Source organism: Lepidochelys olivacea (genome assembly GCF_965140295.1).
Source record: "Lepidochelys olivacea isolate rLepOli2 genome assembly, chromosome: 12".
Classification (NCBI taxonomy): Eukaryota; Metazoa; Chordata; order Testudines; family Cheloniidae; genus Lepidochelys; species Lepidochelys olivacea.
The window spans coordinates 35,091,686-35,112,401 of NC_140422.1; the positions used below are offsets into that span (position 1 = coordinate 35,091,686).

The 20,716-nt window shown below is 41.2% G+C and overlaps 1 protein-coding gene across 4 annotated transcripts in view; it reads left to right on the forward strand.

Annotated features, from left to right (window-relative positions):
* Positions 1 to 20,716, forward strand: part of USP10 (ubiquitin specific peptidase 10) — a 74,644-nt gene that overhangs the window by 15,535 nt on the left and 38,393 nt on the right. The window contains exons 2-5 of one of the 4 annotated variants that reach the window (XM_084644687.1): positions 7,471 to 7,539; positions 14,290 to 14,350; positions 16,162 to 16,248; positions 18,916 to 19,941. In XM_084644687.1, the coding sequence (XP_084500813.1) occupies positions 7,471 to 7,539; positions 14,290 to 14,350; positions 16,162 to 16,248; positions 18,916 to 19,941 (1,243 nt within the window). The remainder of the gene's footprint in view (positions 1 to 7,470; positions 7,540 to 14,289; positions 14,351 to 16,161; positions 16,249 to 18,915; positions 19,942 to 20,716) is intronic. The other 3 variants (XM_084644688.1, XM_084644689.1, XM_084644690.1) reach the window with 3 other exon arrangements.

Consider the following 20,716-nt stretch of genomic DNA (forward strand, 5'->3'; position numbering starts at 1 on the left):
CTGCTAGGCAGCTCTCCAACACCACTTTCTACAAGCCATTACCCTCTGATCCCACTGAGGGTTACCAAAAGAAACTACAGCATTTGCTCAAGAAACTCCCTGAAAAAGCACAAGAACAAATCTGCACAGACACACCCCTGGAACCCCGACCTGGGGTATTCTATCTACTACCCAAGATCCATAAACCTGGAAATCCTGGGCGCCCCATCATCTCAGGCATTGGCACCCAGACAGCAGGATTGTCTGGTTATGTAGACTCCCTCCTCAGGCCCTACGCTACCAGCACTCCCAGCTATCTTCGAGACACCACTGACTTCCTGAGGAAACTACAATCCATCGGTGATCTTCCTGAAAACACCGTCCTGGCCACTATGGATATAGAAGCCCTCTATACCAACATTCCACACAAAGATGGACTACAAGCCGTCAGGAGCAGTATCCCCGATAATGTCACGGCAGACCTGGTGGCTGAACGTTGTGACTTTGTCCTCACCCATAACTATTTCACATTTAGGGACAATGTATACCTTCAAACCAGCAACACTGCTATGGGTACCCGCATGGCCCCACAGTAATCCAACATTTTTATGGCTGACTTAGAATAGCACTTCCTCAGCTCTCGTCCCCTAATGCCCCTACTCTACTTGTGCTATATTGATGACATCTTCATCATCTGGACCCATGGAAAAGAAGCCCTTGAGGAATTCCACCATGATTTCAACAATTTCTATCCCACCATCAATCTCAGTCTGGACCAGTCCACACAAGAGATCCACTTCCTGGACACTACGGTACTAATAAGCGATGGTCACATAAACACCACCCTATACCGGAAACCTACTGACTGCTATTCCTACCTACATGCCTCCAGCTTTCACCCAGATCGCACCACACGATCCATTGTCTACAGCCAAGCTCTACGATACAACCGCATTTGCTCCAACTCCTCAGACAGAGACAAACACCTACAAGATCTCTATGAAGCATTCTTACAACTACAGTACCCACCTGCTGAAGTGAAGAAACAGAGCCAGAAGAGTACCCAGAAGTCACCTACTACAGGACAGGCCCAACAAAGAAAATAACAAAACGCCACTAGCCATCACCTTCAGCCCCCAACTAAAACCTCTCCAACTCATCATCAAGGATCTACAACCTATCCTGAAGGACAACCCATCACTCTCTCAGATCTTGGGAGACAGGCCAGTCCTTGCTTACAGACAGTCCCTCAACCTGAAGCAAATACTCACCAGCAACCACATGCCACACAACAGAACTACTAACCCAGGAACCTATCCTTGCAACAAAGCCCGTTGCCAGCTGTGTCCACATATCTATTCAGGGGACACCATCACAGGGCCTAATCACATCAGCCATGCTATCAGAAGCTCATTCACCTACACGTCTACCAATGTGATATATGTCAACATGTGCCAGCAATGTCCCTCTGCCATGTACATTGGTCAAACTGGACAGTCTCTACGTAAAAGAATAAATGGACACAAACCAGATGTCAAGAATTAGAACATTCATAAACCAGTGAGAACACTTCAATCTCTCTGGTCACTCAATTGCAGACCTAAAAGTCGCAATATTACAACAAAAACAAAAACAGACTCCAGCGAGAGACTGCTGAATTGGAATTAATTTGCAAACTGGATACAATTAACTTAGGCTTGAATAAAGACTGGGAGTGGATGGGTCATTACACAAAGTAAAATTGTTTCCCCACCCCCATCTCCCACTGTTCCTCAGACGTTCTTGTCGACTGCTGGAAATGGCCCACCTTGATTATCACTACAAAAGGTTTTCTCTCTTCCCCCTCCCACTCCCCCTCCCCCCCGCTCTTCTGCTGGTATTAGCTCATCTTAAGTGATCACTCTCCTTACAGTGTGTATGATAACACTCCTTGTTTTATGTCCTCTGTGTATATAAATCTCCACACTGTATTTTCCACTGAATGCATCCGATGAAGTGAGCTGTAGCTCACAAAAGCTTATGCTCAAATAAATTTGTTAGTTTCTAAGGTGCCCCAATTACTCCTTTTCTTTTTACCAATTCAGTGGTTTGACTTCCTTTAAAACTTCAGCAGAGCAAACAGATACGGTTTGAATATTTTTACTTAACTTAAATTAATAGGTTATAGTAATGTTAGACCTCAACATAGGCTGTCATAATATCAAATTTAATTTTAAATAGGTTTATTTTTAAAAAGAAAGATGCATTGTATTAAAATTGGGATTTGAAAAATTGCCTGTGCAACCTATATTTGCCCCTTGGTGCGTATACATTATGGTGATGTTTAATTACATGGTCATGTACTATTTTTCCCCCCACAGAACTGCTTCCTTTTTCAGAGCAGAGATGCTGTGGTGCTCCCTTAATGAGCAGTGTATGCAATATTTTGTATTATCCTCATTGTTCAGTATGTGGCTCCATGCCTTATTCACTGTACACTATTCAGACCCTGCTCTGGGGACATTAATTGCCTCATGGGTTTTTTTTATGGTCCTCAACACTATAGTTTCTGGGTACTTCACAAACATTAATTTATTTTCTAAACACCCTGGTGAGATGAGAGAGTGGCATTATGTCCATTTTGCAGAGAAAGAACTGAGGCACAGAAACGAAGGTCGAAATTTCCATTAATTCAGAATGCCCAATTTGAAATATCTAGGACCTGATAACTTAGCATTCATATAGTGCTTCATTTGTTGAAATCAGTGGGAACTGTACTTTGAGTTACTACTGTGAATATGGTGCACTTCTGTAAATCAGACCCCAGGATATCAAGTTGATTACCCAACAATGTGGCAGAGGAAGGGACAGAATCCAGTTCTCCAGGACAGCATTCAGCTTCCTTAACTATCAGACTGTATCTTTGTCTTTCTGCAATCCCCTGCCTCCTTCCCTAGACGCCTTCCAGGATCTGCTACAGATGAAGCAGGGCTGCTTCCTTTATGACGCAGACCTGATTCATCCCCAAAGTAAGATTCAGTGAGCAGACCTTTGCCTTTTGAATTATGACTGTTAGTAAGTTGTCATTTTCTGTGTGGACTAGTACTGAAGGGGATGTAGGCAGAGGTGCTGTTTGCCGGAGGGTTTCACAATATTTACTGACAGTAGAGGAATGGTGAGATTCAGGAATCTTGGTTCCATCCTAGTCTCTGGAGGGGAGAGTTTTCTCTAGTAGTCACAGACTCTCTTCTGCCTGTTCCCTCCGAAGCACCACATCTGCCCCATCCTGTCCAACCAGTCTCCTCCCAATCCAGTCTGCTCTTCTACCACTGGGTCCTTGTACCAGTCCTCTTGATCTTTGGGAGAGGATTGCAGGGTACCTCCATGAAAGTTTAATTGAGATCTCAGAAGGATTCAAGGGATATCCCTGTATACATAAACTGCTCTATGTAGCCTCCTGTGCATAACTCTAGAGGGAAACGAAAAGCAGAGAACACTACTTCTCTTTGTTGTACCGCTAGCTCTTCTGGTATGAGTAAATTAATGAAAAGTTGATAGCTGTGTCTTATTAAATTGGGGGCACCATCAGTACATCATTGTTATGGGAAGTACAATTACACACTTACCCGAGGTTCTTCCGCTGTATTGGATTCGCCCATGCTCGACTGCCAGGACCAACTGGACGGCAGGAGAGTCTGAAACAGGTTCTGGCTTGCAGCATAGCTGGACACCCCAGTCAGATGTCCCCCTATTATCCTCCTCCACCTCCTCATCCTTGCTGTTCATGCCAGGATCCTGTGACTCAGCTTCCTTGGAGGTATCCATGGTGGTCTGCAGGGTGGTAGTGGGGTCTCTGTCAAGTATGGCATGCAGCTCTTTGTAAAAGCTGCAGGTCTAAGTTTTGGTACCGGATCAACTGTTGGCCTCCCTGGCCTTCTGACATGCTAACACAGTTCCTTCTCTTTCATGCGGCGCTGCTGCTAGTCCCTGTTGTACCCCTTCTCCTGCATCCCCCTTGCAATCCGCTTAGAGATGTCCACTTTTCTGTAGCTTGTCCGTAGCTGTGCTTGCACAGCTTTTTCTCCCCACAGACTTAGGAGATCCAGTATCTCCTGTCTACTCCAAGCTGGACCAGATATGGATCATGTAGTTGGCATGGTCAGCTGGGCAGTTGCATACAACAGTGAAGAGCTGCTAGGTGTGCTCACCAAGATGGACAATCAGGAAAAGGCATTTCAAAAATTTGCAAGGCTTGTAGGAGGAGGTGGGGGGCTTCTAGTTTCCATGACCATTGTTCTGTGGATTTCACAAGTGTGACCATGGGGTCAGTGTCTGGCACTGAGACAGCTGCTTGGAGGACTGTTTGGGTCAATGTAAGTTATGCATTTTCTATACTCCTGTTGCATCAACCTCAGTACATCAACTGTGGCTCAGCAGTACTCAGGGAGGTGTTGCTGTGCCGTTGTAACAGGGCCACTTACATCTGAGGGAGACAAATTTAAGTGTAGACACATGCACAACTATTTGGACACAAGGCACCTTACATTGACCTAACTTTGTAGTGTAGACCAGACCTTTGCCTCAGAGTTCAGTCAGTGGTAGTGTGTTCTTTTCAGACCCAACCTGTAAGGGGGTATCTGAGCAGTGGGAAGTGTCTTCACAGCAGTTAATTGTACTGTACTATCTGCACTGTTCGCCTAGCTGGAGTGAGTGTGACCATACTTCAAAACAACACTCACATAGGTGATTGGATTAGCTCAGGGGTTGGCAAACTTTTTGGCCTGAGGGCCACGTCGGGGTTACACAACTGTATGGAGCTCCAGGTAGGGAAGGCTGTGCCTCCCCAAACAGCCTGTCCCCTATCCACCCCCGACCCATCCAAACCCCCTGCTCCTTGACCCCTGACCACCCCCTCCCAGGAGGGGAGAGAAGACTGGATTGTATATGAAGATGATTGTGTAATTTGAAGTGCAGCTTTTTAAACTGTATTGTCAGATTTTTTGTTTTGCTTTTTGCATGAGTGCACCTAAAAAATCTCATAAAACAGAAATTATGATTCAGCAAATGTTTTTGTTAGGAACATTTTTGGGAGACGTTAAATGCAGTATTTTAAGTGTAGGCTTACCCTAAGAGCTATGGGGCAATTCCCTGAAATATGTCTTAAGGGTTCTGTTCTTCAGGGGTTAAGTGATGCTTTTGGGTATTGAATAGCTGATATATAGCAGCTGCTTAAAGAATCCTTAAAGGACTTAATGTTTTCATGGTCTCATATGTTGATCTTTACTTCAAGCAGCTAAATTACTTTATGTATGTAGTTCATGATCTTATGGTTGTTTTGGTCTTGAGAACAATAGGTCTTATGTATGGCCTTTGTGTGAAGTATTGAGAACTGAAGACATTTGTTTGTATATCAGTTTTATGTTTAGAAATACTTTAAATCAGGTTCTTGTAAGACTCCAAGTTCAAAAATGTTAAATCTTATGCATATTTTTGCAGTTTCTTGGAGCTGTAGCTTAAACTTTCTTTTTTAATTGCTAGTATATCCACCTATTATTTCTTTAAGGAAAGGAAACTGAGTAAAAAATATAAAATGCAATAGGGGTATAAAACCTACCACAACCCAACCTTTGATTTTATAGATGAAACAGCCACTCACATTTTCAACTCTGATAACTCTTTATGTAACACAACTCCAGACTTGGAAATGTGCATCTCCGTATGGCCAAGAGGATTTATCATGAGCAAGGGTAGGCGTTGGTATCATTATTATTCAGCTGGGTTTTCTGAGGGAGGCATGGATGATGTGTGAGAGTTTCACTGTTGCCATTGAAAGTTGCTGAGGAAAAGCAGCTAGTCATATTTTTTGTGGCAACACCACCCTTTTTTTTTTTTTTTTTGGGCTTCTCTGGTTCTCATCAACAATTTCTGTGGCTACTTTGTCTGATGCATTGTATCCTCTTATATTTCTAGACATTGAAAACTAGTCTCTTCCAGTCATCTACCTATTTCTTCAGTTTATTCAAATTCTCAGTCTATCTTTTAATAATATACACTGTGCCAACGACCTTACTTTGCATCATCAGTATATTTGGACACAATTCAACTAGTTCCACTTCCTAAGCCAGGGGCAAACTATGGCCTGGGGGCTGCATCCAGCCCTCCAGACATTTTAATCTGGCCCTCGGGGCTTGCCCCACTTCAGTCGGGAAGCAGGGTCAGGGGCTCGCCCCACTCCGCGCGGCTCCCAGAAGCAGCAGCATGTCCCCCTCTGGCTTCTACGTGCAGGGGCAACCAGGGGGCTCCGCAAGCTTCCCCCACCCCAAGCGCTGCCCCCGCAGCTCCCATTGGCCAGGAAACGTGGCCAATGGAAGCTTCAGGGGCGGTGCGTGCGGACAGGGCAGTGCGCAAAGCCGCCTGGCCGTACCTCCGTGTAGGAGCCAGAGTGGGGACATGCCACTGCTTCTGGGAGCTGCTTGAGGTATGCACCGCCCAGAGCCTGCACCCCGACCCCCTCCTGCGCCCCAACCCCCTGTTCCAGCCCTGATCCTCCCCCCACCCTCTGAACCCCTCAGTCCCAGCCTGGAGCACCCTCCTGCATGCCCAACCCCTCATTCCCAGTCCCACCCCAGAGACGCATCTCCAGCTGGAGCCTTCATCCCCTCCCTCTGCATCCCAACTCACTGCCCCAGCCCAGAGCCCCTTCCCACACCTTGAACTCTTCATTTCTGGCCACGCTTCAGAGCCTGCATCCCTAGTCTTCGCCCTCACTCCAACCCCCAATTTCATGAGCATTCATGGCCCGCCATACAATTTCCATACACAGATGTGGCCCTTGGGCCAAAAAGTTTGCCTACCCCATCCTAAGCCATGGTCTACATTACCAACTTATGTCGATATAACTATGTCGTTCAGGGGTGTGGATCTAACCCCTGTGTAGATAGCACTATGTCTCCCGTTGACATAGATACTGTCTCTCGGGAGGTGGAAGACCTAAGCCAACAGGAGAAGCTCTCCCATTGGCATAGATAGTGTCTTCACTAAGCGCTACAGTGACACAGCTGTAACACTGCAAGTGTAGACAGGTCCTAAGTCTCTAAATAGGATTGGACCCAGCACTGAGCCTTATAAAACCCAAATTGTTAGACAGTCCCATGGAGATTTCGTGTAATTTACTATCCTTTTTTAACATTAATACCTGTAGTGATGGGGGCCTTCTTTAAAACTGTCAGTGTACACTGGAGCTCCAGTTACTGCTAGTGGGAATTTTAAGAGAAAGCTTGTTGTAGACAAGGCTATAAAAAATTAAGTAACTTGCTCAGGGCAAGAAAGGAATCTGAAAGAGAGTAGGGATGCAAAGATGATCGTTTTAGTTCCCGTTGCCACACACAAACCTTTAAAATGTTGCAGCTCTTTTAAAAATAAATCATTTTACCTTGAGTTTGCTAATGAGACAAAGTGTAAATCCTTATATAACAATGTGGGTTTTTTTTGTTTTTTTCTTTTTCTTTTTAGTATATCTTTGGGGAGTTCAGCCCTGATGAATTTAATCAATTCTTTGTGACTCCTCGATGCTCTGTTGAGGTAAGAACTACGTTTCAGTGTTTTATCTGAAGATGTGATGCATATTGTTTTACACAAATGTAGTAGGTTTATTAGTATATAATTAAAAATACAATAATCAATGTTGTTTTTATTGTTCACTTGTGAATTAACAAAGTTGTTCACCGTAGAGCTCCCTGGAATAAAATTTCAATTTGTATTTATGTTGATCGCACACTAGTTGCTCACTCCTGCAGTTCTTTTCCTGTCCAGATATATGGCAGCTATAGTCCCTGTTAAGCAGTGGTCTCTTGTTCTATCCTTACTCAACTCTTGAGTCAGTGTGTGAAATGTGGAGAGAAGGATCCTGGCTTCTTCTTTCTCCTTCCTCATTGCTGGAATATCTGCAATTGTAGTGATTGCATGTAGGAGTTGGAAAGGAAAGACCTGCTCAATGGAACCAGCAGCTTTCCTTATTTAACTTTTCAGTGATGGACGTAGTAGCAACTTTCACAGCAACATTCCTGTTTGTAGGTGAGATCCCAGATTTCTTGAGCCAAAGAGGAAGAGTAGAGCTCTCACTACAGTACCTGATGTGGCTTTCTGCCTCCTTGTAGCTGTTATCTGGAGTAGATCCCAGGTTTTGTACTCTTTGGACTCATACTGCGGGTAGCACTGGAGAGTGGAAGGAGGTATCCATTGGGTCCTATAGGAAGGACCAAGAACCTCCAGGATCCCATATCCCAAACCTGGCCTAAAGGTAAAGGTGATGAGGAACAAAACTGAGGAAGTGGTAAATACTTTAAATTTTCACTTCCCTCCTCTGACCCTCTTCTTCCCCCCCAACATAAAACAAACCCTCAACTGTATGTATATGGGAGGAAAATTTCCCCCCTCAGAATGAATATATTTATAAAGTAAGCTCTGTTGTCTGTCATTAATGTGTTTTACTAAGGTTCTACTGTAGTAATTTGATTTTCAAGTTCTTTGTGGCATACAGAAATTCAGTACCACATTGCTTTTCAAGTTCATGGGTGTATAGCTAACAACCCTTGGTAGCTTCTCAGACTGGTTGCATGAAGGAATGTGAAGGATACTAGAAGAAGAGGATGAGGAAAAATAGGTTGGAAGAAGACATGCAAAGGGAAGGGGGAGGAAAGAAAAAAAGGGGAGGCGAGGCAGCATGAAGAGAACTTAACAGGTAGGTAGTGACTTTCTGTGTTTGTGAGTAAGCTAAAGCTATATACAAATGTTTCTCCTGTCAACAGACTGGAGAAACTTAATGCATTTGCTGGATTCACAAACACCAAAGAGTTTGTCCTTTTACCACAAAAACAAGTTTTAGATTAAAATATAGTTTCCACAGTATTGGAGGACACCAGCCTGGAGTGATGGATGACTGTCTCCTCTGTGAAGACTGGGCAGGAGTACAAAATGTTTGTGACTGTCCAGTTCTTTTTGGTCTAATCTACTACTTCCTCCACCTTAGAGCATACTAGCAGGAGCAATATTCCTATGTCCTTGGCAGTAGGTGGATAGAAAGAATAAAGGGAAACATATGGTGCCTTTTGCTACAAGCTAGTTATGAAGTTGATTTATGCACATGATTGGTACACCCAACAAACTCTGCTCCAAAAAAAAAAAAAAAAAAAGAGCAAGTTACCAGAACCTTCTTGCTTCTCTCATCAAGCTTCTTGGCTGGAGGTGAGAGCTCCTCCAAAGGGGTAAGAAAAAATAGGCACTCTCCTCTGCTTTCATTTTGAGTCCTTGATAGTTCTTATGGGTTGCTAATGTCTTAAATCAGGCCTTTTTATATTGTCCTGAAGTTGAACTGTGCAAAACATAACCCCACCCTCGTGCTCCAAATTTGGCCCTTTAAAACTCCCTCAAAGCTGCCTTTTCATGCTTAAGTTTACTGAAAAAGTATGGGAGTATCTTCTAAGGACTCTAGCTAAAGAAGGAGCAGAAATGATCATCAGGGCTCCTGGTAAAGTATCAGAAGCCTTAGTGCACTGATCTCCCTGTGGTTTGCAAGATTTAGCTGACTCACTGATGTTGGAACTGTGATTTCGTCAGTGTGCTCACCATCACTTGGAGTGATAAGCAAAACACATTCTGTTAGGATAGAGGAAACTGATGGTTAGAGAGGCCCAATGGGGCAGTCCTGAAGAAGCTTACATGTGGGGTCTATATGTGTGAGTAACTCCAATCAGTGATATGTCCTTTGTCAGTTGCCTTCAACCCTCCATTGTGCCACTTCTCTCCTGCACACCACTGTATTCCTTCCCCACTCATTCCAGGAAATTAATTAAGGTATCCCAATTTTGAGGAACCCTAATTCATTGAAAATCAGGTCACCCTCATAGAAATAAAGAATGTGTGTATATTCTAGTAAAGTATTTGAGTCATGGCATAATTTCCTGTTGTATATAGATTTACTCTGGGTGGTAGTGAATCATTTCAAACTACTGATAGTGTGCAGTGAGGGAAACAAAGTGTTAGGAATAATTTAGAATGGATTTCATAATTTAAAAAAAACAACCCACATTTTATCTTCTCTCTTTCCAAATAAAGTGTTGCATTTTCTTAAGCCACTTGTAAAATTAATGACAAAGAAGATAAAAGCATTAATCATAAACCTTATTGTAAATCACAACTGAACATAGACTTTTGGAAAGCAAATCTGTTTTGCCTTGACCATGGAAGGAATGTGGACTGAGCATGGGTGAATTTTCAGTAAAACTGAAATCTTTCGGCACTTCATTGAGAATTATGACTTTATAACCCTGAATCATCTTGGATTCTTTTGGTAATACAAAAGATGAATTTTCAAACTTGGGTGCGTACAGGTAAGTACTTAAATCTGTCATTACAAATCTAAGTGCAGATTCAGATACTTAAATCAACACTTGGGAGCCTAAAATTAGGCACTTACATATATTTTAGGCATGTAAGTTTGAAGATTTAGGCATAGAGGTTACTTTACTAAAACCTTCATAATAGCTTGAACAACATGGGTATTGCCTTGAAAGAGTAACTACATCAGATATTTTGACTTGAGTTTAATATTTTTAATGTGAGTGAGACATTGTTTACTCTTGTATTTGACTGCGGAATAGAATTTGAACATCTGTCAAGCTTTGTCCGTTTGTCTTTGTTCTGTCACCAAGCCCTGTAGTTACTCAAAGATCTAGAAAGAGTGCGTATATTTTTTTCTCTTTTGTTAAGCTACATTCTGTTTTCTACTTTACTCTCTTTATCTTCCCCTTTCTCCACCCATTCATTCTCGCTTCCATCCAAGAAGGGATGATGTTTATATAGTTAAAAATGTCTAAAATATGAGTAGATTATTAGGAATACAGATGTCTTCTCAATACTTTTATTCTGTTACTGTACCTAAAATAATTTTACATTATGGTATACAAGAAAGTTTTTTATTTTTTAAAATAAAAATAATTATTGTTTAAAGAGAATAGAAAGGATCAGATTCAATGGAGAAATGGTTTGTGATCTATTAGCATTTAGGACAATGGTACCAGTTATCTGCATAGCAGCTTGTCCTGTGTTTTCAGTGGCAAACTTGAAGGCTTTGATTGCTTTTATTCAGAGGGGAGAGAACATGGGGAGAGGCTGGGAAGCATGAGACAGCCAGTCTACACAGCAAACACTGGTTCAAATAAAAGAAGACATATATCTGCTTGTTTGAATAGTTCAGATTTGCTTTGCTTTTGCAGCCGAGCAGTTTGAACCTTCACAGGGAGGATTCAGGGAACCATGTGTACAAATAATTAAATGAAAATCCACGCAGCAAAAAATAGATTCCCCAGTCCTACAAAAAGAATTTTTTTTTTTTTTACATTATCCCAGCTAGCCCATCACCAAAGAAAGTTTTCTAGTAAAATAGACTTTTACAAATTTTTTTTTACCTAAACAAGGATTTATTTTCCCTGCTACCATTTAGATATTGCTGAGGCTAAATGTTCAAAGATGAGCCATCACCCATAGATTCCGTGACACAGATTACTTTACTTAGTAATTCTTTTATTTTATCAATTTCAGGGTCAGTTTCTGACAGTTGAGTTTTTCTTTCTTCCTTACTCCCCCAACATCTCATTGGCTCCTTAGGGATTCCACCCACTTATCTCTTTCTCCTTTCTGGCACAAACTCCTTAAGTTTCAGCAAGTTCCTCCCAGAACTAGAAGATGCTTCAGAAGCTTCGTCCTCCAGTGATCTATTCTGTCCTCCCTCTTCTTCAATATCTGTTTGAGACCACAGGGAGAGGTGAGATTTCATGGCAGTGCTGCTGGTAGCGCACTGAGGACACCCAGCAGTACATCTCCCATTAAAGGTGTCTGGACCCATTTATCAGAGTGGTGTAAAACCACATGATCCTGTTAGTTCCTCACTAAGTCTAGATGAACAAGGGAGCATCATTATGGAAAATGCCTTCCACTTTCAGCTTGCTATAAATTTCAGCCCTTCTTCCCAGAAAAAAGATCTGGCCATCGTGATCCTTTCATTATCTCCAATCTGGATTGCTGTATCAGGGGCCAAAGATGAAAGTGATGCAGAGTTTCTACTTTCCTTCTCAGTGAGCTGTCACTGATTCCCAGTCTGCTTCCATTGCCAAATCAAGACCAATGAGCCTGACCTTCAAAGCGAGACCCTGTATGTTATCAACCAAATCTCCTTTCATGAGCCTTCAAGACAGCTGTTCTTCCATGGAACAAGGCAGTGTATAATGCCCAGGGCAGAATATATGAGAGCAGATTAAGATATTCAGCTGTGGAATGAACTTCCAGAGGGGTCTAAAGTTGGCCACCCTCAGAGTACATAGCAAAAGCTTTCTGGTCAAGAAAGCTTTCCCAGTATAATCAAAATTATTTTATTTTTAAGGTATATATCTCCACCCAGAGCCTCCTATAACCAGAAAAAGAGAAGAATGGAAGACTTCATGAGGCTCCACCAAGGAACTTGCTATGCAGATCTTAGCTTGAAAGCACATGTATAATACGATTATGGGTGCTGTAGAAAATCCTAAGATTTCTTGAAGCGGGTTTCAAGATCAATGTATGCCTATACGTTTGCAACTCAGTTGAGTGCCCTGTGCAGTGACACGTTATGTGTCTACAGACCACCAGGCAAGCTTTGTGGAAGAAGCTAAAGAGCAGTGTTAAATTTAACACCTCATGGAATGTACTATAGGTGCAAAGCTCCAGGATATTTTACTTTTTCATGTGAAATAATTATCATGGAATTTATTTATCCTTTAATTTCAGCATACTTGAGGCAAACCAATATATAGGCAATATACTCTTTTTTTTCATGTAAGTAGTGAAAGAGTTACATTAGTTCACTAGCTCCAGGTAATGGATCCTGCATTTTATACCAAAGTGCTTGATTCTCCATCCAGATAGTGACCATGTACTATGGTGGCACTATTTAAACGGGTAGTGCAAAGTTAATAGTCTTCATTTTGCTATCATGAACAGGATAAGATGATCAAGAATAGCTGCTTTAAATTTTGCTGTATTTTTAAGCAGAGGGTTTAAAACTCTTCAAAGGCAATGCTACTTGTGGATAAAACAGAGGGCATGGAGTCAAAAGGCCTGGGTTCTGTTATGACTCTGCCACAGGCTTTTGTTGTGAACTTTAGCAAGCTATTTAATCTCTCTGTCCTTCCATCCTTTAATTCTTGGTATGTTTTTGCTAGCCTAGGAGAATCCTGAAGTGAACTGGAGGACAGCTTATGATTCTAGAGCAGGGGTGGGCAAACTACGGCCCATGGGCCAGATTCTGGGTCTGGGGCTTGCCCCACTCTGGCACTCCAGCCGGGGAGCAGGGTCGGGGGTTGCTCCACGCAGCTCTCAGAAGCAGCGACATGGGCCTCCTCCAGCTCCTATATGTAGGGACAGCTAGGGGGCTCTGCTCTGCATGCTACCCCAGCCCCAAGCACTGCCCCGCAGCTTTCATTGGCCAGGAACTGTGGCCAATGGGAGCTGTGAGGGCGATGCCTGCGGACAGGGCAGCATGCAGACTGCTTGGCTGCGCCTCCATATAGGAGCTGGAGAAGGGCATGCGCTGCTTCTGGGAGCCGCTTGAGGTAAGCACCATCCCGAGCCTGCACCCCTGAGCCTCCCCCCTACCCCCCAGCCCAACTCCTTGCCGCAGCGCTGATCCTCCTCTGCCCTCCAAACTCCTTGATCCCAGCCTAGAGCATTTTCCTGCACCCCAAACCTCTTATCCCCAGCCATAGCCCACACCCCAGCCACAGCCTGCACTCCTTCCCACACCCCAACCCCCTGACCCAGCCCTAATCCCCCTCCTGCCCTCTGAATCCCTCGGTCCCAGCCCGGAGCACCCTCCTGCACCCCAAACTCCTCATTCCCATCCCCACCCCAGAGCTCGCACCCCCAGCCGGAGCCCTCACCCCCCAGTCCCCAATCCCAATTTTGTGAGCATTCATGGCCCGCCATACAATTTCTATTCCCAGATCAGGCTCTTGGGCCAAAAAGTTTGCCCACCCCTGTTCTAGAGTTTGTAACTCGAGGTGATGGTAGTCTTTATCTCTCATCTCTGATTATAGTAAATTAGTCTCTGTAGAGTGTCAAACTACAATGTCGGGCTGAGTGTATATATATAGAAATATAAGTTCAAGACCGCGTTTTGGACAATTGGATATAAAGAGTTATTTTTAAATGATCAAGGTATTTTTAATTAAATTAATATAAAATGTTGTTTTTAAAGAGCTGTTTTGCCTGTCATTAAATCTTATTTTCTTTTCTTTGCAGCTTCCTCCATACAATGAAACAGTTCCTTGTGGTATTAAGTCCACAGGTGAGCGTCATGATGGTAATAAATCATTCCTTTTTTTTCTTAATTTTTTCTTCAGGTTGTTGGGCTCTCCCCGTAGTGTCCTGATACAGTACAGATTGTCTTTAAATTAGTCCAGTTCAGGTTGATTAGCATGTGTATGCGCATGTATCTGTCAGGCTGCTTTTTCAACACTTGCTAGCCCATTGAAATCGACAAGAATGTTTGAGAATGTTGTTTTAACGTTTTTCTGTAGCTAACTGTAGTAAGTATGCTCGCTACTTCGCTGTGGCAGTTTGTGCTGTAACAATTCCGTTAAAAACTTCTTGTGGAAGCTTTTAGAATTCAGTTGAAAAAATTGCTTAGGGCAATTGCTTAGTATGGAGTTCTTAATCAAGGAGTGACTAAAATAAATAGCTTGGATAACACTTAACCATCTGTGGACTTTTAGTGCCCCCTCTGTAAAAGTCTCAACACAGAGTATTCTTTGGCAGTTGCAGCCTGAAGATGACTCTGAGAGCAGTGTTCTGCTTAGTGTTCAGCATGACATTCTGTTTCTATGTGGCTCAGCTGTTTTTCTGGAAAATCCTTTTTTGGAGAGTGAGAGAGAGAGAGAGAGAAAGTATGACTCGCAATGTAAAAATGTATTACCGAGCTCTGATTTAAAGCAGTAATGATCACTATTTTCTCCCCACATGCACACCTTTTCTCCACACCTTAAAAAGGAAAAAAACCAAACCCCTGCCTGGTTTCATAATGAGATAATATTTCATATTTACATAGCACCTTCCATCTGAGGATTTCAGTTCTTTATAATAGTCTGCATAATACTTTTACAAAGTAGATAAGTATTCTCTTTTTAGAGCTGAGTTAACGTAATTGTAGAGAAGTTGAGACTTGTCCAAAGGTATCTGGGAAGCTAGTCACAAAACTGGGAATAGAATCCAGATCTCCTTTAGCTAAAAATATACTTGATTTTTGTTTTAAATTTGGCTGGTCATTAGCGCGGCATTTGGAATAGCCATTAAAATTTTATAGAAGAACAAAATGCACAAGGTAACATTAGGGAAAACATAAACATAAAGATAAAAGTCATTGGCCATAATTTTCAAATTTTGGTGACTAAACATACATGCCTAAACAAAGATTCAGGGTACCTAACTAATCTTTTCAGTGGTGCTGAGCAACAACTCCATCTAAAGTCAGTGGAAGTTGTGAGTGCTTAGCACCTTTGGAAATCTGGAAAAAAAAAAAAAAAAAATCCAGGTGCCTAAATATGGATTTAGGTGCCTGACTTTAAACGCCTAAGTTTGAAATAGGGGTGATTACCCAAATGGCTTTCTGTATGGTTTAGCACAGGCTATATAGAAAGCTGGTTTCTGCAAACGTTTTTCAGATCCTGCCCAGACCATAAATACTCCCTCCCTCCCCTGAGATTGGTTAATGATGGCAAATCAAACTTTGCCTCAAAAATGTGTCCTACTTAACAAACATGCACTATAATGCCTGCATAGTATCATAGTTATGGCTGCATAAGAAGCAGTTGAAACTAAAATGGAAAAAATTACTCAGGCAAAGTCTTGTTAGTAACGTTGAGATTACCCATTGATCACATAACCATAGTATAAAATGTTACTGTTTTTATGGTGTAATGATATCTACAGTGAATGGCTGGAGGAGCTGTTGATGCATATTATGAATAATTGCATTTGGCTAAAAAACTGCATGATAGAGAGTGCATACTAATTCTTAATACGCATTCACAGCTTTCATTATAATGCATTGACATGATACATTGTAACATCTTCAAAGGGTATCTTGTCAATGTGCAGTATTCTTCATACCTTCAGGTGCATCCATTTCAATCCATGCAACAATAGATCCTCGAAACACCACGGAATGGATTGAAACAAAGGTGGCTGGAAGCAAAGTGGAAGGTACAAAAATAACCATAAAAGAAAGTTGGTCTCTTTCATATTTTTCTTTAAAAAGGCACTAAATACAATGTTAAAACAAATAAGATTTTGTCATAACTAGTGGCAGTGTGGAAATGAGTGTTATGACCCAACCTTCACAGTTCCTGTAAATAAGAGGTATTTCAGGGGTTTGATTTAAAAAAGGAGTAAAAGTCTTAACTCCTTTTTGGTTGATTTTATCCACTTTACGGTTATTATAAAGTAAGTATTTTTTCTTACTGCAGTTTGGCTATAGGTAATAGACTTAAATTCCTTTGCTAATAATCCCCTGTTTGTGGGATTAATAGCATGTGCAATTTTGCTCCAGACTATAAAATCACATACCAAGTCTTAGTCCAAAAGCAATTTTTTCTAATAAGAATTTAGGAAAAATCCTATGCTTGATTGGTTTCAAATTTTAATAAGTTTTAATTAGGGATTGGAAGGGATAGGAAGATTTCAACAGGTATTAAGAAAAATACACAATTTATTCCTAAAACTTAAAAACATTGTGATTGGCATCAACTTTGTTATGCTCTGTTGCATAAAAACAAGTGTTCATGACACTGATACACTCATTAACGTGGATATGTTGAAATGCCGTGTGCACAAATAAATTGCACAAAATCGTGTTATCCTGTTAGCAAATGTATAGGTAAACTAGTTGAATCTGTAGATGTAGAGATTAGTGCACCATATTATAAGTATTTATTTTGAAATAGTGACCAGTGTTGTTTGAACAGGAATCCTGTAGGAAAAGGATGATCTGAAACTCACTTTTTAGCAACACTTTTTTTTTGTTCCTTTTGCAAAACAGAAAACAAATGTTTTCAAGCTCATGGAAGCAGTAATATATGTACCATAGAAAATCACACAAAATTGTTTTCTGATTAAATATTAATGAAAATTTGTCCTGGGAACCACTAAAATTCAAAATTAAAAAAACAGCATGAATTTTATAATCTTAATTACCTTATATACTCTGTCATAAGCCAAATATTTTTGGTAAAAAAGTGACGCATCGTAGAGCGGGGGTCGGCTTATAAACGAGTCTACACCAAAATTTGATGATTTTAAACTCTATTAAATCATTGAATTGAATATCTAATACATTGTCGTTTTGTTTACCTGGAGCATCTGCAGGCATGGAGCCCCTCAGTTCCTTTGGCCGCAGTTCGCCATTCCCAGCCAATGGGAGCGGCGAACCTCGGCCACAGGGAACTGAGGGGCTCCATACCTGCAGACGCTACAGATAAACAAAATGTCCCAACCCGCCAGCGGCTTACCCTGATGGGCCGGGAGCCAAAGTTTGCCAACCCCTGAAATATAGGGTTGGCTTATGAAAGGGTCATACAGTTTTTACTCTTTTTACCTATCCATCTTGGGGGGTCAGCTTATAAACAAATGGGCTAATGAACAAGTATGTACGGTACATTATACCCCTGTTTGGTATTAATGAAAATTTCTGTCATAGTTAATACACTTTAAATGTCAAGGCAGCCTGAGGCATGTAGTGTTTCTAGTTTTGTAATCTATTGATAAAATATACATGAGGTGGTTACTTAAGTTCCATACACGTGCAACATACGGTTCTTTGATATATGTATAAACAGGAATTTAGTTAGGGTTTTACATTTAAAAAAACATGACTATGACAGCATTTCGATATATTTCAGTCTGTTATGAGAAAAATTCTTAGCATTTCTTGAAAGTTATGAAATTATCGAGGTAAATTATTTCTCATTGTTCATATACTCACTTTCAATCAGTTTATATTTTAAATGTAATGTTGTGTCTGGCTTTGATCCAGTCACATTAGTTGTATTTCTTGTGACACATAAAATGAATATCCTATCTTTTTATTATTAAGCTGCTGATAATTTTGGATTTCCAAAACCTGAAACATTTCCAGTTGAGTAGAATGTAAAATATCATTCTGCCATTTGTGATGTGTCTTAAATATTCTTAATTAAAAAATCTTATCAGTTGCAAAGGTAGATTTTACTTTACTTTGGAAAAATGCAGTTTATAGACTTACTGTTATAGAAAATGACAGGTTTCAGAGTAGCAGCCGTGTTAGTCTGTATTCGCAAAAAGAAAAGGAGTACTTGTGGCACCATAGAGACTAACCAATTTATTTGAGCATAAGCTTTCGTGAGCTACAGCTCACTTCATCGGATAAATTGGTTAGTCTCTACGGTGCCACAAGTACTCCTTTTCTTTTTGTCATAGAAAATAAGACCTTCTTTAAAGATGTGCGGTAGTATGAAAAAGATGGTTCTTTTCATCACACTCTATGTTCCTCGTCCTGCAGTTGGATCCCGGCAGACTACCGGTGAAGTCATTGAGACTCCATATGGCTGAAAGGGTACAACTGTGTTTCTTGCAGGATCTGTGCCCATATTTTCTTAAACTGAAGTCCTACTCTGTGTTACAGGAAAACTTTGATACTTTTTTCATCCTCATTTCATTTTAAAATATTTAAAAACCATCCTTTTTCAAGATACAAATGGACATTGAGGATGTTTTTTGTTTGTATGAGGAATGTCATTTATACTTACATTTCAGGAAAACAGACTTGTCTGTTACTAATTTTGTATCTTTGTGACTGGACTTCACTAACAGACGTTTTTAATTTATTTTGTCCAGGGGAGGATTATCGGAGAATTGAATTTGGTGTTAATGAAGTTATTGAGACAGAGTCATCTGTGCTGAATAACACTGACTACAGTATTTCAAGCACTCTGAATCCTCAGGCTCCAGAATTTATCCTTGGTTGTGCATCAACTCAGAAAACCCATGATGACATTCTTAATGAAACTAACTACAACTCCATAGACTGCCAGTTCACTGATCCTGCCCTTGCTTTGGATAGCGGTTCTAATCCTGAAAGTGATAGCTTATCTGGGGGCCTTGGACAACGGGAGCGTAAAAAGAAGAAAAAAAGACCACCTGGATACTATAGTTATTTGGAAGATGTCAGTGATGGCATTGTTCCTGCAGAGGCTCTTGTAAATGGCCATGCAAATTCATCAGGACTGAATAGTATAAGCACAGAAGATACGGAACTTACAGGAGACATACCATCATCAGTCTCACCAAGGACTTGTAACAGCCCTGAAAATTCTGTGGACTTCATTAGTGAAGCTGTGTCTGATGATTCTGTTTCTAGTGTATTAGACAATACCAGGACTGCAGGGCAGCCTGAAATATGCAGTGTTACCAATTCTGAACAATTCTGCATCCCCTCAGAGGCTGGCAGAGAGAGCCCTTTAAGGACAGCTGTTGTAGAACCTTATGATGGTACTGATACTACTGAAAATCTTGGTGTTACTAATGGACAAACACTTGAATCCTCTGGTGAGGGCACAGCTGCCAATGGGGTAGAATTGCACACTATGGAAAGCACTGACTCAGACCAAGCTAAACTCGAGGATGTTTCACCTACTACTGAGGCAACAGCCCCGGTTTCAGGATCAGTCCCTGTTAATCAGCCTGCAAAATCGTGGGCTAGTCTTTTTCACAATTCCAAGCCCTCTGCTTCCACACCTGTGGCCTATGTTGAGACTAAGTGTACCCCTCCTGCCACATCTACTCTGGTCCCTGAAAAACAGGTTGAAGTCAAAGAGGGACCTGTTCCAGTTTCAGAGGATCCTGTAGCCATAAAGATTGCAGGTATAGTTAACAGACACTAGAGTGGATGTTCTGGTAGAAGAGTAACACATTTTGCCTAAAACAAAAGTGTACAGTATTGAAAGAGAGAAGAGACACTTACCTTAATGCAAGATTGAGTTTGATTTTAATTACACAATTCAGAAAACTAATATAGTTATAAAGTGGGTAACTATTTCAGCTTTCAGGTTTCACAGTAGCAGCCATGTTAGTCTGTATCCACAAAAAGAAAAGGAGTACTTGTGGCACCTTAGAGACTAACAAATTTATTTGCGCATAAGCTTTCGTGAGCTATAGCTCACTTTATCGGATGCATGCAGTGGAAAATACAGTGGGGAGATTTTATATACACAGAGAACATGAAACAATGGGTTTTACCATACACATTGTAACGAGAGTGATCAGGTAAGCTATTACCAGCAGGAGAGCAAAAAAAAAGCCTTTTGTAGTGATAATCAAGGTGGGCCACTTCCAGCAGTTGACAAGAACATCTGAGGAACAGTAGGGGGAAAAAAAACATGGGGAAATAGTTTTACTTTGTGTAATGACACATCCACTCCCAGTATTTATTCAAACCTAATGTAATGTTGTCCAGTTTGCAAATTAAATGGATACAAATCAGACATCAAGAATTATAACATTCAAAAACCAGTCGGAGAACACTTCAGTCTCTCTGGTCACTTGATTACAGACCTAAAAGTCGCAATTCTTCAACAAAAAAACTTCAAAAACAGACTCCCAACGGGAGACTGCCGAATTGGAATTAATTTGCAAACTG